This window comes from Gymnogyps californianus, chromosome 4, assembly GCF_018139145.2.
Source record: "Gymnogyps californianus isolate 813 chromosome 4, ASM1813914v2, whole genome shotgun sequence".
Taxonomy (NCBI): domain Eukaryota; kingdom Metazoa; phylum Chordata; class Aves; order Accipitriformes; family Cathartidae; genus Gymnogyps; species Gymnogyps californianus.
In genome coordinates, this window is record NC_059474.1 from 30,263,304 (window position 1) to 30,286,995 (window position 23,692).

The window sequence follows — 23,692 nt, forward strand, 5'->3', positions numbered from 1 at the left end:
GACACAATGAGAACTACCAAGCTCAAATTACAGTAATGTAGATTCAGGTAAGACATTAGGAAACATTCTAGTCATAAGGACATTGAAGCATTGGGATAGACTGCCTAGAGAGATGAGGTAGTCACCATCACTGGAAATCTTCAAGTTTGACAGACATAAATCAGACATAACACAGGTTTATCAAATGGAACTCCAGTGGACAGTTGGAGACTTTATTGTCCTAGGACAGTTTAGATGCAACTAGTATTAGGTCATTAATTGTGAAATCAAACACAATATCCAGTAATGGCTGGCTTGAAACCATCAGCACAGCAGCCTTCTCTGCAAAGGCTGAGCACAACCAAAACATGCTTATAATGGAGCCCTGACAGTGGAGATGCAAGCTCATTTCTTCCCCAGAAGTACTGATATACTGTGGTGTTAAGAGAACTTAATGTACATAAATGTATATAAGTGTATCTACCAAACAGCCAGCCAAGGACAGTTTCTTGAGGCTAAAGGAAGATCAGCAGAAGAGACTTTGCTGACTGCTTCTCTGACTGGCCATGATTTACATTCCACAGACTGTGGCTCTTCAAGCCCATCGGAACCTCACCTCCTGCGTTGCACTTGCCCACCACACACAGTTAATCAGGGTCCAGAGTCTGCTTTTAATCCCATCTCTTCCACAATTCAGACTCACTCAGCCTTGCTGAGCTGTAATTAAGAGGTTCCTTAATTAAGGTATTTAGCATAACCACTGCTTTGCTCTTAATTCAGCAACTTGAAGCCAAAGACTATGCATCTAAAAGAAACACACTGTAAACCACACATTGTATTCATGAATTGTCCTGTTGTGCTTATCTTCTAAACAACTAATAAGTGCATGATAACCACTTCAGTCATAAAAAAGGTATTCATGCAAGACAAGCCTCAGCCATTAGTCCAGGTTATATATTTGAAATGATGTATTAGGATGTATCTCACCTTGCATATCCTCCTCTATCCAATAAAAAATACTTTTTGTGGACTTCTGTTTATCTTTTGATGGAATGCACACTTTCTGCTTGTCAGTAGAGTATCCATTTGTCAGCCATACTCTCAAGTTTCTCATTACTTCAGAAAGGTATTACAATAATTAGAGTTCACTTTCTCTATATTTTTCATATTTTTATTTCTATATTTTCTATATATGTCATACTGAAATTGTGCACTCTTGAGACTATGCTTCTAAAATGGCATTGCTTGAACTGCCTGTAACTAATCTTTTCAGATGTAAAAATCTGTTTTCCTTTATCAATCTAAATATGCCTTCAGATAGCTGTTTTACTGTCTTGGCATGTATTATGCTGCCTTAATCTCTGCTTATGGGAAGTTTTAAAAGTCATGAAGACATATATACTGCAGGTTGTCCAAATGAATAAATGCAGTTGAAAGTCATAGTAAGCAATTCTGTAATCCAATAACACTTTTATTGTACGAAGCAGAATTTTACTATTTTTACAGCATTACAATTGTAATTTTTTTGATATCAAGCATTTTCCAAATCTATGTTTGTAGTTTGAGTCCTCATTCTGCCAATGTCCTATATTCAAGCAAATCCTGCAATGAGTCTCTAAAATCATGACATTAAAAACAAACAAACAAACAAACAAAAAATCCAACAGTTATTCTTATTTGCTTCCTGAATGTAGAGACTCCCAGGTTTTTACGTTTTTCTCTGCAACTAGTTTCTAGGGTGGTTAGAGATTTTTTTGTTTGTTTTTAAAAATGAAAGCCGGAATTCACAGGTATTCACATAATTCCTGGTGAATTGTGTGAATGTTTTCCTGAAGAAAAACACCAATTGTTATGAAAGTCGTAGAGACTATGAGAAGAACGGGTAACATGAAAGCCCAATTAACAAAAAACAGAATTAATCTGAGGAACTGCAACTTTTTTTCCAAAGGCTATCTATACAACAACTACCAGGAGCAACTGTGAGGTATCTCAGACAATACTTTGTATCAGAAGCGATCCGAATGTGTTCAGAATGTCCCATTTATTAAATTGACAGAGCACTCTGAAGTGCAGATGAGATTATTTGCAATACTATAACAAAATTATGAAAGAGGGGATTAATACCTGTTCTCAGCAGAATACTAAAAGGTACTTAGGAGAAATATGGTCTACAGAGCTTGTTAGCCGTCTCTGTAAAAATATATGTCAATACATTCAGAAATGGTTAGATGTCCTTCACTGCACATAACAGTAATATCCCTAGGCCACAGCTGCAGCATGAGCTTAACTCAGAACTCAAGGCCATACCAAAAGCTCATCAACAGAGAAACATACTGCAGAGGATTTCAGTAAGCAACAATCTTAAAATGCCAGCATGCCTATCTACTTTTGAACCAGCATTTTGTACTTAAGTCATCGGGTTATCTCACAGAAACAATACCCAAGAGGATTACAGCATCCTAGGGGCTAAAAGCACATTCCTAGTTTGTGTCTACAGTCTACAAGGGTTACATGGCACCACCGGGTGCTGGTATTCCCTCAAACAGGGTTTCTTCAGTGTATCTTATGCTTCTTCACATCTACCGTACCTGTCCTACATAAAAGCTGATGATTGCCTATTGTAGACCTCCTTCTGTGGTGAACTTGGTGCGCAGACAGAGTGGATGAACTTTCCCAGTGTCTGAAAGGCAGATAAGAGGAACATCTTGGGGACTAGACCACCCTTTTCAGTGAAGGTGGCCACTGTGCCCACATAACAGTCCCACCAATTCCTTCAGGCACAGTTGCCCTCATCCCCTCTGCTCCAGCAGAACAAGTTTTAGCTCTTTGGTCTCATTAACCAAATCAGTGAATAATAACTAGTACTATTGTTATTATAACTAGGGGGACAAAACTGGTAAAAGACAATAGAGGAATTTTGTTTAATTCTAGAAGTTGTGCATTTGAATATTTACTACAAATAAATGTACCAAGTGGAAAGTTTGCACTTAACATTTTTTCTTACTGGTTAGCTCCTACTGTGTCTGCCTCAGCATGTGAGAGCTTATACAGTGAATATATAGTAGTAGATCTCTTTTGCAAGCAAGTTAAATACTGTTCCTGGCTTCCTTGCTGCACTGCACTTGTTTTGATCCTTCTTGGAAAAGACTGAATCTCTACCATCTTCAGGAGACCAAAATTACAACCTGAGATACTAGACCTCAGGCAGTCAATTGAATAGCCAACATACCTCCTAAAATGCTAACTAGCCAGGTTCCCTTGAGCTAAATTCAGTCAGCTAAATTTCATCTATTTTTCCCCTTCAGGACATGAAAGTACTTGGACAAATAACACAAAAAACTTTGTCAAGAAAGGACTACCATTGAAAACATAATCTATGTTGCATTCAGAGAAGGACAAGTATTTCAGGACCAATTCCTCCCTCTGTCTCTCTCCCCCTGTCTGCCCCGCCCCCCGCCCCCCCAAGAAAATGAACCAAGCATCATCCTTTTTTTTTTTTTTTTCAAAAGTTAGGAAAAAAAAATCTCTGTCAACACTCTCAAGTGGAACGGGAATGGAAAAAGATAAAGAAGAACAGAATTTTTTTTTTTCATTACTGTGTTCAACGAGGTTAAAAAACTCAGAAACATACTACTATGCAGCATTATATATCAAAATACATTATATTACCTAAGAACTATGCAGCTATTTCTTAGTCCACAGATTGTAAGTAGTTCAGTTCTTCAAGCATTATGTTAGAGCACAGGAACAAGGTCCGGGAATTAACATCTTTGTCTGGTAGATTTCTACAAATGCCCTAAATCAAACTAGCACTGCAAATATCCAGGTTTTCTACAGGTGAAAGGCTTTCTTATATACATCTAACCTTCCAAAGTCCCATTCTTATGGAGGGTTGTCATAGTCCTACATAGTCCTACAGACCATTGAGTTTTGGAGGAGCCATAATGCAGTGTTGCCAATACTTCCAAGAATTTATGTTTCTGTTACAGCCCCACATTCCTGTAGCTTTCTGAAAATCTCAGCTTTTTTCCCTAAAAGAACTTCCAGTCCCTGTGGGTTATCCAGAAAAGACTAAATGTGACCAGCACAACACAACATCTCTAAAAGCTAAGTACACAGATGCCAAGGAATATGTAGCTTTAAAACATTATTATCATTAAACCAACTTCACCTTCTGTCACAGTACTGGTACCATGAGCTAAAATTGCCTTGAACTATGAGCCCTTGTATGCCTTTTCTGCCTAAGGCTCTAATTCTTCCCTTCAGTCTCTCCATTTCTCGGATGCTACTTTTGCAGGATATACTGGCAGCGACAGCTGAGCAGCACACCATTAGAACAAGCTCATCAGTTTCGACGTGAATCTGTTCAGTCTTTGGGAGAAGCGTACTGTATACAAGTGCATCTGTCTGAAGCACACAAAAGAAATCATGAAGATCCTAGTACTTTATGCCAATGCTAAAGTCTTACAACTACCTAAGAGTCTCCAGCTCCCCTTCATGCGGTGCTCTCTTATGCAGTCTGCAGGGCATCACACCCACCATTCATCAGCAATAAAAACCAGAGCCTGCCTCAGAAGGAAGGTAAGTGCACCCAGGTTTTCTCCTCAGTCTTGTACTGTTTCCTAAACCTTTCTTTGCAGTATCCCTGGCCCACTGGCCCACAGGACTGGAAATTATTAAGAACAATGAAAAGTTTAGAAAACTACTTACTGTTGGTGAAGAAAGGTGAGCACCCAGATTATTTTACTTGAAGTCTGAATTTTGCATTAAGTTTTTTTAACCCCAAATCCAACCTTTCCTCTCTGCATTTCAGAGCAGGCGTTTCAAAGGGAGGACTGAGGCTTAAGTCACAACTATGCTTGGGATGCCCTGGGCATCTGGTTGGAAACAAAAAAGCAAGCCCACTTAAGTGGAAGCATGGACACGTGGAAGGGGAGCAGGCTCGCAATCCGCACTCCCTCCCCCAGACCACTGCTGCTGACCCCACAGGAGCCAGGCCTCTGGGGCTGTGCCTGTTGCCTTACCCTAGAGGTAGGCTCCATTCTCCAGGGCAGATGAATGGTATGTGTGGCATCACCAGCACAAGGCATGCTGGGGCACCACATGGAGGGAAGCTGGCAACTGCGTGTAGCTGCTCTTGAAGAACCTGGAAATAAGGGGGAAAAATACAGACTAAAACAACAAAATGTGCAGAAATAGGCGTCTCTTCTGTTTGCATTGGGGTGCTTAGCATACACTCATTTCTTTGGCAACTTTATTACTGCCTCACGGTATTACTAAACCTTTGACAGACAAAGTTTGAGCTCTCCCTTCCCCCACCAAGAAGTTTCAAAAATCTAAACCTAATCAGATGCTCCAAGTTTGTTAGGATTAAAATTAGACCCAAGCACAATGCAGAAAGTGTCCTTTCAACTGTTCCTGGGGAGGAAAGTGGCAAAGTCTGAACATAACAACAAAAATATTAATGTTCCCTTATTCCTTCCTAATTGCCTAGTCTGACTTAGAGAAAGCTAAGTGATTCAAGAGTACTTAACAAACAGCAGTCCTCTCTGAGTGGCATGCAGTGCAAGCTAAACCCTGATGTCTGCTCTAAAGCCAAGACTTCCTAGTACAGGTACCTAGCATCGGGATCCAAAAGCATATTATCAAGCATCTAAACATCCTCGTTTTCTGTGTAACCTGGGGAGCTCTGGCCCCATGAGACCACAGGGTATCTGCCTGAGAGGGTTAAATGGGGTCACTGACTTAATGTGGATTCAGAGCCCAACTTTGGGGTCCTTTCGCAGGATTATTAGGGCAGGAGGAAGGGCAGGAGGAGGAAGGGCGGGCTGCGGCTCCGTCTGCAACGCGTATCGGCCGGGACCAGCCCCACTCCGGAGGGCCCCGCACTGGCTCAGCATCTCCGTCCCTCCCCGGCCCACTCCCGGGCTGCTCCGGGAAAACTCCTCGGGACGTCGCCACTCTCCGGCGGCCAGCTCCATCCCAGGCACGTCCCAGCGCAGCCTGCCCGGCTCCCCCGCCGCCGGGGGCAGGGATGCGGTCGCTTCCTTTGCCTGGCGCCCCTGGGGGGGAGCCCCCCCAGCCGCCCCTCCGCCGGCCCCAGCAGGGCCTGCCCCCGGAGGGGCTGCTGTGCCGCCCCCGCCCCCCGCCGGCGCGCCTGCCCGCGAGCACTCACCATATTACAGATGGAGGCGATGTTTCTGACAGTCATTAGTCTAAAGGTTGCAGCGATCCCACACCGCCATCTTTATAAGGTGAAAACAGCCCCGCTCATGGTGGGAAGAGCGCAGGAAGGGAGAGGGGGCGGTTGCGGCTTCTGCTCCGGGGCTGGGATAAAAGCAAGAGGAGGGGACTGCACAGGCACCCTTTGCGCCCGCAGAGCAGCGAGAAGGACGGACCTTCCTGCCCTCCCTCCTCTGGGCGAGTGACCGGGAGCTTTAGCAGCGCGGGGAGAGCAGCCGCATCTCCGCTCCTTCCGCCTCTGACTCTCGCACGGTCCGCAGGGCCCCGGGCTCCCGCTGGAGCGCTCAGCCGCGCCTCTGCGCCAGCCGGCACCGCGCTAATCTCTCCCTTCCTCCTCCTCCTCCTCCTCCTCCTCCTCCTCTCCTGGCGGCTGCCGTTGCCGCTCGCCGCTCCATTGCAGCGCTGCGCCCGCTGATCCGCTCTGACAGCGCCGGGGAAGGGGAGGTCAGAGGCAGTGACCGGCACGGGGCACCCCCGGCGGGCCCTGCCGGGGCGGCTGCCGCCGCAGCCAATGCGCTGCGGGGAGGAGGGGGCGCGGGGGGGCTGCCCCTGCCGCCTCCTCCCGGCCCGCGGCCCCTCCGGCGGCACGCAGCGGCCTGGACGGGCGCTCCGAAGGGAGCGGAGGTCTCTTAACCACCGGGCCTGGAACGGCCACAGGGCTGCACAACTCGGGTTTCGGTCAGTACGGAATCGAATCGGCAGGCAGTAGGGCGAAGGACAGGAAGGCAGAGTCCAGGCAGGGCGACACGGATGTGTGGCAGTGACGGCAGTGCTGTACTTTGGGATACGCTCTCTCCACCTAATTTGAGGTACACAGGAGCCCAGGCACTTGCAAACCCCAGAACAGTAGGCTGGAATGTAATTTACTGCCCACAGTAGGTGCTTTGCATTGCCATTCATGCAGACAACATTTATCTTCACAAATGCTGTTTTGGGACCATGTCCACACCACACATTTTAGTGCCAAAGTGCTCGCTCACAAGTTTACAACACGTGGCATTTATACAACACTGTTAATGCAATGATCTCAGTTCCTCTTCAAACACAAGTAAGTCGAAGCCCATGCCTTTCTCCAAGGTAGAGCAGTATGAGTGCATTAAATTTACACATGTGATAATAGGCACAAGGTTGTTACATAGCTAACTTGAGGCCACACAGCAAACCTGAGAGAAGCAAGAATGGAGTTCAGCTAGGGCAATGCCTCATCTTAGAATTCCCCTTTTCCTTAGCAGATGTTACTGTTTTCAGCAGAAGCTTAAGGCCTGTTCATTGTTCCTCTGCTGTGCTGAGGGAATCATTCAAATGAAGAGAGAGAACTGCTAACATTTCTACAGGCACCTCTGCTCCTCACAGTACCTGGAACTATGGCACGCTCAGGCTTGGCTACGCTTTTTACTTCGTGATGCTGGAATATAATATTTTCAGTCTATAGAGCCTGGCCCCACAGGCTTTATTTACAGGAAACATTCTGAAGTCAGTTACTTTTTTTATTTCAAGAGAAGGTCTATGATTATTAAAAAAAATCTGGCATTAGCAGTAGCATCTAAAGATAAATTCCTACCCTGAGAATACTGTTAGGTAAGTGGCCTCAATCCAGTTCATTGTGGAAAAGTGCCCACTTTATAAAATTGGTATCAAATTTGGCATTAGTTGGCATCCTGTTAACAGTTTTGGCAAAGAAACTCAAAATGGAGTTGTCACAGAGACAGAACTTTCTTTCCTCAGTAAGTTGGATCAGTTATATTAAATCATTGCAGACATTTGAAACACAGGATGGAGAAAGATTTTTGGACATTATGAAGTCGTCAGGGCTACTAAACTGCTTCATAAATCCACAAATCACTGTTTAAAAGAGCCATCAAATAATGTAACACTGAGAAAAAAATAATCTTTGGTATAATTCTATTAAGTTCATGGTCTTACATTATGTGTGAATTTGATCCCAAGTGTTTAATTTGCTTAAACTCTGAGGACTGGATTATACATAATATCACAGCTTTTCTCGACATAACCAAGGGAAATGGGAGTTAAGCCGGGGTGTCATTTCAGGACTGGCCATCCCTAGCCTCACTTCGGAAGCAATCAAGGCCTGATTGGTCTCCAGTGCATTTCTAAGTAGCCTATAGAGACTGACAGTACTGCACTGTGGCTGTTTTTTGAACTCAGATCCCTTTTATTCCGGAAGCCTAATTGTGTACTCTTTGCTGCAGCCCGTTTATTCCAATTTACGGTAGAGAATCGTACTTACTCTCAGTGAAAAGTTATGAAGCAAATGAATGGGTTTGAAAGGTGATTAAAAATTTAAATGAAACAAAATGTGGTAACTAATAAAGCCATTTACCTCACATATATTTTAATGTCAAGGACATTATTCCCATAATACAAACTCCAGAGAACTCATACAAAGTAGGAAAACAAAAAAGTAAGAAAAAGGTAAGTGGTATTTTCATACTTTTGCTTTCTCACTGCTGCCAGTTACTTGACTTCAGGGTAAGGTTTCAGGTGGTTTCTGTTTGTTAAACTTTTTTTTTTTTAAAACACAAAACTAAATTGCTATTAGTTAAGCATTTATTGGTTGTTCAAGGAAATGACTACTGTTGAAAATAAGCGTATTTGGAAATATGCACATACATACACACGTCATTCTGTGAAGAATTCAGTATCATTATCCTTAACACTAATAAAAACACTTTCATTTAAGGGTGGACACATTTCATGTCTTATTTCTGAGGATTCATAATAAAAATAGGAAATAATATAGAAGTGTTTATGTGCCAGTTTAACAATAGTTTAGCACTGGCTTTTTTGCTCTTCAGTCACATATCAAACCAGGGAAGAGGAAAGAAACTTTCACACTTGAAATGGGCTGGTGAGTGTTTTGGTTTTCTTCTGTTGTTGTCATTTTCAGGACTAGAAAGTTTATTTCTGTAGCTTTTTGAAGATTAAAAAGTGCTAAGAAAAGCAACAAATGCTAGTTACAAAGATTATAGGAACTGTATAAATAAAGAACAGTGAAGAATTGTTTCCACTCTAAAGCATTGCCCTATCTTTTCATAACAAACAACTAACCCTGTGTTTCTTCTGAGTGTTAGACAAAGAGAAGGAAAACAAAGGACTATTTATAACCTAAGAGTACTTATATAATTTCTGTTGAAAGGTCAGAAAATGCCTCCTGCATTTAATTTTAGATCAGTCTTGGTCTCATCTGGTTATATGCTTAAACATTTTTATTTCACTACATAAAATAAGAACCTATTGTAAATATCCTCTTTGGCTAGCAGAGGCTTGGACTTTCATAACATTTTCCATCTGATGTTCTCAGAGTACTTTGCAAACATTCGGTCAGACTTGTCAAATTATTGGGTGGCAAGTTAATATTAGCTTCTTTTACAGAGCAAGAAAACACGCAGCAGAAATTTAGCAACTTGTCCAAAGTTACACAGGACAGTTAGTAGCAAAGCTGGGACTAGAATATCTGCTCACTCTGTGCTACAAAGAAGATATTGCATTTCCTCTCCAGAAATCTTGGAAAATTCCACAGAGGGTTCATTTATGTTTTTCTTGTAATAAACTCTGGTCCAGAAATGGCTAATCATCAGTCAGTTTTGCTGAACAAGTGTTTGGAACAGAATCAAGTTTAGGATAAATTTCCAGGCAATTAAAAGGGCATTTTAATGGAAAAGGCAGTTAAAACAATACTTAGGTTTTCTGGAAGGTGGGAGAATATATAAGAAGAATTAAAAGAGAATTCAGATATCTGAAATACTTTCAGTGCTGACAATGTATGTTTAGCATTTTACAAATGGTTTTTTATATTTTGTATCTCACATTAGATTATGTTCTACAAAAATATCAATATCTCTTTAACAGAATGGCAAATATGTAGACACAAGCATGAGGACTAAGGATTTTCCATGAAGCTTGGCTCCCACTGCAGAACAGATTGGGAGCTTTAGTACAATGCCAAATGCCAACTTGCAGCCCATGGACTGAGGCTGTAGTGCATGGCTCATAGCAGGTCCACGGAAGCCACTCTATCTACACCTGAAATTCTAATGGTAAGAGTGAGGTTTAGTCCATGAAAAATTCACAGCAATTCACAGAAAATGTGGGGAGTCTCCTGGGGGCCCCTTAGTCTAAAAATAACCCCCCAACTTTGGAATCACTATTCTTCTCTAAGACTGTCAGCTTCAAAGCAACACCTACCTAACATTTTCAAATTCTCTGAGAAATTATTTCTCTTGATTTAAAATATGGTAAAACTTTATGTTTAGAATCCTAACAAGTCATACTGTCACCTACCAAATATGAAGCACAGAAAATAAAACTTTACGTTAAATTCATCTTTGAATCTTGCCTATCTTTGCTAATATAAACATTATACTAGTTGACAGAGAGGGAATATCATCTCTTCCTTTTCTCAGAAATTGCTATTTTACAGAAGAAAACAAAATACATTTACAGCGTCTGACTTCATTTTTTTTTGGCCAGACATCAGATTTGAAAGCCCAAAGACAGCAGAATAAGACAGATGCGAATACATTCATGTCAAATACATCAAAAGCCAATTGAGTAGATAAAAGGGACTAATAGTTCTATAGTGATAACCATTAAACAGGCTAGTCTATGAAGAGGCTGTTTAGGCCTTTACAGTCAGTTCGATGCTCGATAATGGCCTAGAGGTGTGATTATCTCATAATATCTTACTCTTGCCTTTTTCCTTCTGCTTAATTGTGTTTCAAAAAAATTGCCAGGAGCTTTGAACAGTGGCAATAAGAGAACTCCTGTATATTGCTTCATCAGTTTACATAACATTAATCTTCCCTGGCACTCACTACTCAACTGAAAATATTCCCACATTTCCGTAAGGCAGAAGCTTGAAGAATGGCCTCTTTATCAGGTATTTTATTCAGCAAGGAAGTTCACTAGCAAACTTTACTGGCATTTTGCTTACCTATACAAAATGTGCTTTCAGTTGGAAAGATACTATTTAAGATCTAATCATACATATTGGCTAAAAAGAGAAAACCAAAATTTTTAGCCATGGAAGTAATTTATCAAACAAGAGACTCACTGAGTAAGAATAACAGAACACTTAAGTTTCTAACAGAAATATATTGCTATTTCTGCCTTTGGAAAGGAAATAACAATTCTGGCTTGCCCTCCTCTTCTTCTCCAAAGATTTTATTTATTATTTTTGTTCTATTCTACAGGCTCTAATTGTAACTAACATACACTCTGAGGACAAAACACAAAGGATATTTTGACAGCAGACAGGCTGTAAGTGGCATTTAGTCTATTTTCAGCATGAATTTAAAATAGCCTTTTCATTTTATGTAAATCGTGGCATAAATTAATCAAATTACATTTTTATTACATTAGCATATCAAAGTTTTAATCAAGTAAAAAAAAAAAAAGGCTGTTACATTGTAAGGTCCCAAATCTGCCAAGTATTTAATACTGTCATCCATCTGCAAAGACCGATGGTCACATCAAGATTTTACTTGCTTGGTTTTCCTTCATATCAGTGTAGAGAAAGACAGTGAAATTGAAATGAAACATTAATGACAATTCTGCATTGTGGTGAACCGAACATAATGGTTTTAAACAAATGTTTTTCAAAGTCTTTCAGCTGAGAGAGGTATCAGACCAGTGACTTTTGAGATTAAATTCATGCATCCCACAAAGAGAGAATTGGCTGGTTACAGCACGACTCTTCAAGATTTGACCCACAAAGAGAGAACTGGCTGGTTACAGCACGACTCTTCAAGATTTGAACAACTGAGTTCAGATCACCACAGACTCCTTAAAAAGCTCAACACTAAAACCACAAAATAACCAAGGCACCCAGGTGCCACTTAGCTAACTTCAAAATGCAGACCTTCAGATATTCTTCTCCATGACTACCTAAAGTGAAAGTGCCCTAATGTAAACAGACCTAACAACATCTACTGGCATGGTTGACCAGGTGCCTGACAGTTTTTCCTGGGCGTGTATAGAACCTGCTAACCTCTCACACTGAAAAGAAGCAAAGGCTCTTCTTCACCTTGAGGTGACCAGTGTGGAACAAAGGTAGCACACTAAGTATCTGATTCTTAAGTGTAGCTCTTGTAACAACTGTCCATACTCCCCTCCCTCCCCCCTTAAATATTTTCATGTTCACTAGTCAAGCTCCCATGACAACTGAAGTTCCTGCAAATTCTGCTCGTGACTAGACCTGCATCTCTCCTGGTTAGTGATCCAGGATCCATCTCAAAATTAAGCTGTACTTAGATCCACCAGTAATGTGGGCTTTCCCACAAGTCCCCAAGACACCCAGGGTTGTAGGCAGACTCAGTGCCCAGCTGAGAAGTGTATTCAGATAAAAGCTAGAGGCAGTCCTTTCCCTCCAACAAAACATAGAAACAGCAGATCTGTCTGCAGTCTTGTAGGTAATAACTCAATGGTTACAGCACTTGCCCAGGAAACAGGAGAACCCTACCTGCATGCAGAGGCTCAAATCCACATCTGACCCTTGCTAAAAGTAATTTATTCTATAGGGGAGGTTTGGGAAGGGACAGACAGGGCAGGTGGCCTCTGCATTCCTCCTCTTGAAGTTGGGCCACTATCAGACAAGACAGTAAGTTTCATGGATACAGAAAGAAGGCAAACAATGCAGTTTGTATGAGGAAGACAGAAGAAAGCTCGTGCAGGGGAAGAAAAAGGAGTAGGATTTTATCTGAATGATTAAAATGCTCATCTGGGATGGATACTGACCATTGGTTTGCTGTGCTAACAGAGGTGCCAGTTTACATTCTGTACTGGAAAAGAAGAAACTGAGCTTGACATACATCCCACTGGCACAGGTGGTAAAAATCTAAAGGCTGGATGCCACTTCATCTTTTTGGCTACATTACAAGGACTGATCTGACTTGTGTCTTACTGTAGAAAATCGTCATTGCAGAGAACCCCACTTGAAATAACCTGAAGCTACATGCCTCACAAGTTCATGTCCAGAGAGTGACTTACCTAGAGCCCTGAGACAGCTTTTGAATCCTGATGTACTCACAATAAACTTACTGGCACAGGGATTGTATCTCCAACAATGTTTTAAGCAAGTATCAACAATTAGACAGAAAAGGTAACTAGAAGTGATAAGAAACAATTTCGAGAGCTATCCCTTGATTGCAACTATGTGACTGTTTGTTTCAGGCTGAATCAGATGGGTTTAGATCTGCTGAGGGTAATTTAAATGCAGGGTTCCGAAAACTCTCAGGGATAGTGGGCCAACCTGTTATTTTCTTTCTACACACTTACAGGTGCTGTGCTGGTAGCAACTCAGTATGAGTCAAGACATACTGTTTCTCACTGAGACAGGAAGCTCTGAATTATCAGCAATATATCCACCTCTTTGTGAAGCAGGGACTTCCGCTGAATTCAGAACTCCACGGGAACCAAGATGTTGTGGTTCCTACCTACTAGCTTTGCTGGGCAACGTTCAAAGTCTCTGTGCTACAAATTACTAATTCCCAGTTTATGCTAATCTGCTTGTACTCACCCTAAAACCTCTTAGTAGTATCCCCAGTCAGGCAGCACATCTTGGCTGAGGTAGAACAATAGCTGTGTTTTGCATCCATGGTGTGTGCTAACTCGCAGGACGACAGGCCTGGTTCCACCATACCACTCTGTGAACTGCAGCCCAGGCGTGCTCTGGAGCAAGCTGCATGTGCTGTAACATCAGCGAGGGTATTAGCGCAGGATGGGGCTTACTTCACTATCCTTACAGACAGATCCTAAGCCTCCTAAAGTAGGGCTTAGATGGGAGTTTAGACAGAGATCAGCAGTATTTAGTTCCTCAAAACCGCTACACAGCTGCTACTTCACACCAAGATGCTTTTGTTTCTCTGTGTTAAAGACCTCCGGGCCCCTAGAGTTCGGCCTGGGCAGAGACCGACAATTATGTCCCAAAGAAGACGAAAGCCCCGTCACGACACAGGCCACGGGTCCGCCCCTCACTGACCGCCGCAGGGAGCGCGACTGAGCAACCGAGGCGCTGGTCACTGACGCAGGAGGCCGCCCCCTCATCCCCGACCGCAGCGGCCCGGGGGCACTGGCCGTCCCCCTGTTCCCGGGGCAGCCCCACGCCGTCCCCCCATGGGGTAGCGGGGGAGCACGGGAGGGGAGGTGCAGCACGGCGGCCTCTCCCCTCAACAGTTGCTCGGAGCTGCGGCGCGCGGATCAACCGCCACAGGCCCCACACGCGCGCCCTACCACCACCGCCCCTCCCCCCGCGCGGGGTCACGTGCGCCTGCTCTACCAATAGACAGCGGGGCCCTTCCCGCTGGCTACCCCTGCCCCCGCCCCCGCCCCCTCCAACGGCGGCGGGCGCCCGCGCGGGGTCTCGCGGGAGCGGCGGGACGGTATTTAAGGCCCCGGGAGGCGGTGCCCTCCCTTTTCCCCTGCCGCCGGTCGCTGCGGTAAGGCGGCCGCAGCCGCTCCCACAAGGAGCCCCGGGCTCCTAACGGACGCGGGGTGTGGGGGTTGGGGTGGGGGGACGGGACGGGACGGGACCGGACCTACTCGGGTCTTCCCTTCACATCTTGCCCTCTCGGAGCCTGGCGGTGCTCCGGGGAGTCAACACAGGGGGATAGAGCACCTTTCCCTCACAGAAACCCAGTGCGGAGCTGTCCCCTCCGCCCTGCATCCTGTCGTGAGGCACAAGCGGTCCCTCTCCCGGCCCCCTCCCTGGCCCCCGTCGCTGCTCCGGGCTGACTTCTCTCTGCCTCCGCAGTATGTGGCGTGGGCCGCACGCACACCCATGGCGGCTGTCCGGCGGGGAGGAAGGCGGCAGAAAGCGTCCCGAGGTACCGGCAAGGCCTTCAAATGCCCCCGAATGCTTTGTCTGCTGGCCTGCCGTGATCGGCTGCTCCTGGCGTGGGCAGGAGGCAAAGCACAGTAGGCCTTGCCAGTGGGAAGCGTTGGGGATCTGGAGTCGTGCCTTTGAACGCCTATAGGTAAGGAGGCACACCGACCTATTGTGTGTCGCACAGCCTGGGGCTGGTTAGATAAGGCTTTGGGCTTCAGAAACGGAGGGCTTAGAATCCTGAGACTTTGTACCACTTAAAGACAAACGTGTCTGAGGGTACCGGTCTGTATCACCGTGAGACAAAGAAGTATTTGTGTACATTTGTACCCTTCAGCTCTCTTCTAAATTATAGGTATTGAGCTGCACAGACCTTAAATCTGATTCAGTGCAGTGGTTTCTTTTTTTATAGGCTGCATCAAGAAAATTACAGTGGTAACCTGCAGTGTTTAGGGTACTGAATGGTGTGGGCACTTAAGTTCAAATGGACTTAATAACTTTTCAAACAAAGAAAGGTCACTGATTTTATAGGCTTTTGGTCCAGTCTTCTAGTACGTCTGTAACAGTGACTTTTGATGTCTCTCTTGGTTGAGGTCGGTGTATAATTTGTTACAAGGTATATGTAAGTAGGCACAAGGTAGCAATGAATTGGCCGGTAAATATCAGTCTGTTAAATCCAGAAATTTACAGCTTACTTCAGGGTAGTGTCAACACTAAAAGCAATTTAGGCTTAATAAACTTTCCATTGTTTCTGATTAGTAGTATATTTTAAAAGATGTTAAAAATATGTTCTGTGTAGTTTAAATGGGCTAATTAAAACAGAATCTTTTCAATAGATTGAACCATTGACTACCTTTTGCTCTAGATCTTGATAATGAACCTTACGTAAATGACTTCTGCAACTTTGCAGAATATGACTTTAAGAAGGTCTAATTCAACATAATAGCAACTCTGTAGAATATGGCTTTAAGAAGGTCTGTAATTAGACAATATAAATTATATAATAATTTAATAATTTTCTCTTGTGCTGTTTAGATGTCCCACTTCATGTTTGAAATATTCTAGACATGGATGATCACACCTAAATTAGAAGCAATGCTCAGGACTTCTTAGGAATGAATAATACCTTCTGCTAGAAGGTAAGTGTGCTCTAGTCTAATGACAATTGCAGATAGTTTTAAATATTGCTTTTTGATAATTCACAAATTTCAAGCAAATTGTAATATCTCTTGAGTAAATGGTAAGTTCAGATCACCTTAGTTAATAAGAAAAAAATGGTGCTATAAGCTACTCCCCTTTTATGCTTTGCCCTCTTAAGTCTGGCAGTGTCTTAAGTGGCCAACACAGAGGGGTATAAAAGTCCTCTCTCAAACCCAGAGGTGAGGTTGAAACTCTTCTTTGGATCATGCTGAGAGGAACACATTCATGAAACTACTGAACTTCAGGAAGCTACTAAATCAACTTTATTAATAGCTTGTAGGTAGGTTTTGAATTGTCATCTGATTATCATGTTATCTGAGTCTTACTATCAGTTTCATGTAAATCTTACTTTTTCAGGTTTCTCAAGTGTGTTGGAGCTTTATGAACCTATGTGGTAAACATCTTGAGTGAAAACAGTTCCTTGTAAATTGGTTGGTCTCCAGGTATGTACTGTAAAAAGGATTATCAGATGTTAGTGGATGGATTGCCTTCTGTATCTGAAGAAGTTTAATTTATTCCTTACCTGAAAACAAAAAAAAGAAAACCAAAATTAATTTGGACTAGTGGAAACATGTGTAGTAATTGTTGGAACTTTATATAGATTTAGCCAATCTAAATCGGAAAAAATCCAAGGAAAGCTTATGATAGTTACTGGATCCATTTATTCTAATCTGGCTGGTCCTCTGGAATGGAATCCATACTAATGGTATGGGAAAGGAAAATCTTGTCCTGTATAAACGAAGAAATTTGTATTGAGAAATGGCTCTTGACTTAAGGGCTAGTGTCATGTAGCATGTTCATATAGCTCAGCCTTAGGCCAGTTACCTCTTTTGTGTGCGCGACACTGCAAATTAAATAAAACTTCTTTTACATGGAGGAAACCAGCATGTGCACGGGATTTGAACTGATATTAAACATCAGCTTATGATTTCACGAGTGGCTGATTTCTGAATTCATACTAGATGAGTCTAGTTGTCACCTGTAATGATTGTCTTGAAAGTGGAATTGAGACAAGCAATGGCTAAAACTACACATCTTCAATGATCATGTTTAAACGGGAACCTCGCCATTTGTTGAAACTGGTTTCTTAACAAAAACTGCTGTAATTTATTTCTATGTCTGTGTGGATTAATTGAAATAAAATATGAGAATGCTACCAGAAGTTTGTGTGTTCTGAAGGTTTCTTATTTAGGTGCTTCCTGTATGAAGGCTTTGTTTCATGGATGTGAACACTTTTGTGTTGTCATGCAGAAACATTCTCTTGCTGTGTGCAAACTTGATAAGCTTAATCTTTAACTTACAAATCCATTGAAAGTGGCCCTCTTCATCTTCATCTTTTATTCTGAATGTCTGTTCATGGTTTTCTGAAGTATTTTAGAATGCAAAAGCACTTTGAGATCAGCCGGCCAACTCCTAAGTTATTTCATTAGGCTGTACGTGTTATTTGCATGTGCTCCAACTAGTCAAAAGATTGTCTCAAACTTTAAAGACCTGCCTATTTCAAATAAACAAAAAGGAAAATATTGCAATATTCCATGTAAAGAACAACCAGTGTGAAGGTTCTTGAAGAGCAAGATCAATATTGTTGAGCAATTGAAAGCTTGTATGTGCTTTTCAGTTGCTTATGTCTAAGTAAATATTAAAAACTTATTCCTCAATGGTAGGTCTTAACATGAAGTGATTTATGTGCATCCCATTACTAGCCAATGCTTTCTTAGAATGCACAAGCAAGAATATAAAATACAGTTAGAAGTAGCTGCCAGGCACTCCCCACTGCCTACACAGGAAAGTGAGTTAGTGTGTGGATTTAGGACCAAACTGTTAAATACTTGGTCAGACGTAATCCCCATCTTGTCAGGAAGTGTTTCTGGTTGTTATCTGTACTTAAACGTATGCCAAACGGGGTGAGTATTTAGTGATCTTTTATATTTGTAGCCTGCTAGTCTTACCAAAGTGTTTCTTTGCCTCTGGACTTGTGTGTTAATAAAAGATGAAACTAAATTTGCAGGGCATACAAAAGTACTTTTCTTCTTTATATTAAACCTGTCTGGCAACTGTCTAGTTCCTGTTATGAGAAACAATGAATCATTTTCCTACAAGCCTTGTCAGTCATTTTATAGACCTCTGTCCTCTGCAGTCATGCTCAAGGATTAAGTTTTAGTCTATTCAGTCTTGCCTTACGTGGTTTCTTATCTGATCCATGCTGTCCTGTGCTGGTTTTCTAAATCTTGCTTCTCTTAGGATCAACACTAATTGATGGTATTCAGCATAGATTTCTAAATGTTCTCTCCTGTTTTCCTTAACTAATAAGCTTGTTTACATTTGATAGCTTGGGATGATGTTTTCAGTGATCTGTCTACACTTCCAGAACTTTCTGAAGGGAGTAGAAGCTATCTTAGAGTTAGGGTTGGAGTTTTCCTTCCTGGATTCATTAGTCATGCAATAAATGGCGTTAAATTCCATCTGCTGCTCTGTCCACGAGGATCTTGTCAGAATCAAGATCTTTTGGAGTCTGCAGCCATGGTTAGCTTTGAGTATTCTGCTTTTTTCACATCAATTACTGCTGAAAACAGAGCTTTGAAATCTTTTCACTTATGAAAACTAACTATTTGTTCCTCTCCTTTCTGAATTAATGGCCCAAGAGTGCACTAAAAGTCCCTTCTCTTTCATGGTAACTATCATGCCCTTGAAGGACCTACCTGAACACTTTTCAAAAATAGTGTTCCTTTGAGTCATGCTCTGTGCTTAGGTGCTGACTCCTTCAGAGACTTGTTTGTTTTGGTTTTTTGAGACACTACTACTCTTCAACTTCATGCTGTGCAGTTGGTGATAAAAAGTACCATTAAATCCTCATGACTTGGTCCTTATTCACAAATTTGTTCCAAAATGTTTCAGGCAGGTCCTTGTTCATTCATCCCTAGTTCTTAAAAACTTTGGAAAAGTAATCTCCATCACAGACAAATCATTCATTTGGCTTTTGTGATGTAGCCTTCAAATTCTCAAAGGCTCCTTTCATACTTGTTCATTTCTTGGGCTTGCAAATTCTTTTGCAGACTACCTGCTTCTGATCAATTTGAAGAGATTTTAATATTCTTTTATCATATCGCTCCTTAAGCATTTCTGCTGCTTCAGTATTGTACAGATTTGAGTTATTAATTTTTACTTCTGTTTTGGCATGACTCGCAGTTACTGAAAGATACAGCTTCACTGTGGAGCACATTCACAGTTTAAAAGTGCTATCATTTTTGTGTGTTTCCATTTGCCCATGAGACTGATTAAAACTTGTCTTTTAAGCAACATTTTATCTGTTTAGCTATATTGCACCCTTTTGAACTGGTACTTTTAAGTAGTTTCTTTGCTCATTGCTTTCCTTCTTTTTTTCCTTTCTTAAAGGGAGAAATTTGCCTTACATTTCAAGAAGTCCAATATAAAAATGTTTTAGGATGTACTTCTTTCCATTGCTGACAGCTGAAGTTTTGTTTCCTATCAGTCTTTCTGTTGCAGAAGATAAGCTTTTTCACATTAGTGGCTTACACACTTATACTGTACGCTGGCAGTATGTTATACAAGTTTCTCAATAAAATTGCCGTGTTAGTGAAGTCGTAATTTGCTGTAGCTTTTAATGAAATACCCACGTGCCACTAAGTGATGGTGTTGCATGTAAAGTCCAGTCTTTGCTGTTCTGTCCTTCTGAAACGTCTTGTCGGAAAGGCTGATGAAGAGAGAGGGAATCGTTCTAAACATGATCTACTATTCTGGTTTCACACAGCATAAATGGATTCAGTTTACTGGTTTTAGTACAGCTGGAGAGAGAGCAAGAATGAAAAGAAGTATCCTTCGAGACTCTATGGTGAACACTTAATGTTTCACCTACCTTGTTCTTGAGGTAACTAGGCAATCTTAAGGCACTATTCTTTAAAAATGGGAAGAGCTTTTTCAGCAGAACTGGTTTAATACAAAATCAAAGTAGAGTTTGTATTTCAAACTAAAGAAGCATCAAATTATTTCATGTGTTTATAAGGCTTATGACTTTACATTTGACTCTTATCACTCAGTTGGGGCCATTATTCTGTGCTGAAGGCTCATTTTGAAGAAACACTGGTTGGAAAGATAAGTCACTTGAGAGTACTCTGTTCTATGACTTCTCATGAGTAGTTATAATAAGAAATCTCTTATCAATTAACTTTGACTTGTTTCTATTCCATCTTCAGGCTTTTTGGAATATATGTCAGTTCAGGCATCATTCACCTAATTAATTTTATGATATATCATGTTAAAGTAGTGAAGCAAAAGAAAGGGTTTAGTATTAGTCTAGAATATGAAGTAAGTCTAAATCTGATAACTTTATTGTTGTAAGTTAGCTCATTCACCCTGACCACCGCACTGTGGGACTGTATACTTGGGGCTGTGCACTAAGTAAGAGAGACCTGGTTTGTATGAATGCTATCCTCTAAATGAAGTTATAACATTGCAATTTTCCCTTTTATTACTCATTGGAAAAGTGGAGACTAATGAAAGAAAAATACCCAGGTTTGCTGGAGAATAGTCAAGGGCTAACTAGTTGGCTTACACCATCACAGCTTTGTATTAACTAGCCTTGTTACAGGCTAAATGACATTAAGCCAAATTCTGTCATTTTATAATTTTTTGTATGTATGGTTTGTACAACAGGGATTATATGAGAGTTTGGGGGGACATAAAGATGGAGGAAAGCTATAATATAGCTTTTAATCTGTACATTTCTGTTTATTCTGACTATTGATTGCAAATCTAGGAATGCTGCTTTGGCTTTTCATTGGCTAAATCTGCAAGAATGTTAAATTTGTTCAGCAAGACTGAAGGCTGTCAGACAGAAGGGGGAATGTTTTCATATCTGTGTATTTATTTCATGTTCTAGCAGATGGTTGAAAAGCATATTTCCTACTTCCCTTCCTTTTAGTAAGTTGTTACAACTGTTGAGACTCAATGATCAAAGGAAATGCAGATAAAAAAAGCTGAAGAATGAAATGTACTTTGGGAGTAACATGTGCTAAGCCCTGGACTGTTTTCTGTACACAGGGCTACATGCAACAACATTGTTTTGTGTTCTGTGCAAGGGTCTGGCAAGACACAAAAATGCTTATTCTTCCCTTTTTTTGAATTGGGAACAGTTGTTGGGGGACCACCTTGAAAGTCTGGTACTCGCCAACAGTTTTAGTTCTGAGGAGCTTGGCAATATCAGAATTTGTGTTACGACTTCTACTTAGTAACACAGGTTTGTGATCTCCAGGGTTTGTACTGCTTTGTTTTTAAGAATCTAAAGTTTGGATGAAGGTATTAATTCATGTTAGAGTTAGGTTTATGACCCTTTGTGGCCTTACATTAATAAAACATACTTATTGATCTTTAGTGGGAAGCTTGGAAGCAATACTCAAGTCATGATGGCTACTTGTCCTAGCTATTCTTTTGAGTTGATGGTTAGTTGCCTGCATCTTCCTTATTTTTCCTCATGCCTTCCCATAATGTTACAGTCTGTCATGGTTTTGGCTGGGATAGAGTTAATTCTCTTCTTAGTAGCTGGTACAGTGCTGTGTTTTGGATTTAGTGTGAGAATAATGTTGATAACATGCTGATGTTTTAGTTGTTGCTAAGTAGCGCTTATCTTAAGGATTTTTTCTTTTTTTTTCAGTTTCCCATGCTCTGCCAGCAAGCAGGTGTGCAAGAAGCTGGGAGGGAGCAGAGCCAGGGCAGCTGACCCAAACTAGCCAAAGGGATGTTCCATACCATAGAACGTCATGCCCAGTATATAAACTGGGGGCAGCTGGTCGGGAGGGGCGGATTGCTGCTCGGGCATGAGTCAGTGGGTGGTAAGCATTGTGCATCACTGTTTTTTGGTTTTTTTTTTTTCCTTTTTTTTCCCCTCTTCTTTTTTTGTTATATTCCTTTTCATTACTATTATTATTATTATTACATTTCATTATTATTATTGTCAGTATTACATTTTACTTTAGTTATTAAACCATTCTTATCTCAACCCATGAGTTTTGCCTTCTTTCCCGATTCTCCTCCCCCTCCCACTGGGAGCAGGGTGGGGAGTGAGGGAGCAGCTGCGTGGTGCTTAGCTGCTGGCTGGGGTTAAACCACAACACAGTTGTATCCACGATTCTTGAGTTCATGCAAAGAGCAAAATAGCAGTAGGGTGAGAATATAGGCTGAATGCACTTGTTCCTAAGAAACAATGAGTGTGCATCCCATGTATTCTGGTTTGGATCAACACAGGCAGACATTTCTTACAAAAATACAGTTTATGAGATGGAAAAATCCTCTTTTTATGGTCATTAGATATCAGATCCATATAGAACACGTTTTCTTAAAACTTTCTACATTTGGTTTCAGATGCAACTCACATAGGATTTTTCCACACATCAATACTTTTGCTTATCTAAATAAAGGTGAAAGCTGTGTGACCTTCACTGACAATCATTGCTGCAAAGAGGGCCTTTTCTGTTCAGTGGACTTTGATGTAAAGATCAGAGATTTCCTCCTGTGCTTTGATATTTAAGTTCTACAGCTTTGACTCAATGCATAAACACTGAACACTATAATACTGAAAACTCATACTCTTTCAGATTTAAAAAAAAGTATAGAAGCTGACAACAATGACTTGCCATCTTCAGATTGTATTGATTGTGTTTACTGTAAGACCAAAGTTAATTTAATTCACAACACATTCTAATAAATGTATTTCAGCTTAAATATATGTTATTAAAATCATGAGCAGGAGTAACTGGAAATAGGCAGAGGCCTAGGAAGAGCAGTGTGCACAAAACCAGGGGATGAAAAAATGCTGGGAGTTCCTGCTTTTTAGCACTGCCTAGGTTTGGAGACAATAGGTCATGCAGATCTCTAGTTTGTTTAATGTGGTAGCAGGTGAGGTCGTTTTATTTCCTTCTCAGTGCTATACTGCACACCAAAGCAGAGGTGGTATGTGGCCTGTGATTCAGAGCGTTTTTCAGACTTTCTCCTGATAAGTGAAGGGATTACATGAAGGTAATTTGTATAAAGGAATTTGGCTTAGGTTTCATTAGTGCTTCTGCCATTGAATCTTATTAAAGATGATGTAGGAAGATGAAATCCCAGCTTCTGTTTGGCTATATCATGATCCGTGCCTTAAAAATAGAAAATTATCTCATGCAGTTTGGAAAGTGAAAGAAAATCAATAGCAGCTCTATAGGAAAAAATCTCTGCAAGATACTTGAAAAGATTGCTAACTGTAATGTTCTCAAGATTTTAGTAATGGATCCTATTACGTTCATCACTTCATTTTTTTTTCCTCTGAAGTGTAAACATAAAATACATACAACATACTTTATTGGTAAAGTAACCAGAAGGGAATAAAGTCAAGTAAAGCATACAGAAGGATGCAGTCTCTTTCCAGAAATAATGTGT

General features: G+C 41.4%; 1 protein-coding gene, 1 long non-coding RNA gene and 1 other non-coding gene across 4 annotated transcripts in view; 2 read left to right on the forward strand and 1 right to left on the reverse strand.

Moving 5' to 3' along the window:
* USP46 (ubiquitin specific peptidase 46) overlaps positions 1-6,456 on the reverse strand; it is a 28,218-nt gene extending 21,762 nt beyond the window's left edge. Inside the window, exon 1 of one of the 2 annotated variants that reach the window (XM_050896271.1) lies at positions 6,155-6,456. In XM_050896271.1, the coding sequence (XP_050752228.1) occupies positions 6,155-6,190 (36 nt within the window). In that variant the 5' untranslated portion in view covers positions 6,191-6,456. Of the gene's footprint in view, positions 1-5,003; positions 5,085-6,154 lie in introns of those variants that run through there. The other variant, XM_050896270.1, reaches the window with a different exon arrangement.
* Positions 6,457-14,840: 8,384 nt separating this feature from the next.
* Positions 14,841-22,277, forward strand: LOC127016254 (uncharacterized). Its single transcript, XR_007766463.1, has 4 exons — positions 14,841-15,215; positions 16,100-16,203; positions 16,622-16,707; positions 21,933-22,277. It is a non-coding gene; the product is annotated as an uncharacterized LOC127016254 (long non-coding RNA).
* LOC127016336 (small nucleolar RNA SNORA26) lies at positions 16,370-16,487 on the forward strand. The gene has a single exon (XR_007766484.1). It is a non-coding gene; the product is annotated as a small nucleolar RNA SNORA26 (small nucleolar RNA).
* Positions 22,278-23,692: the final 1,415 nt, after the last annotated feature.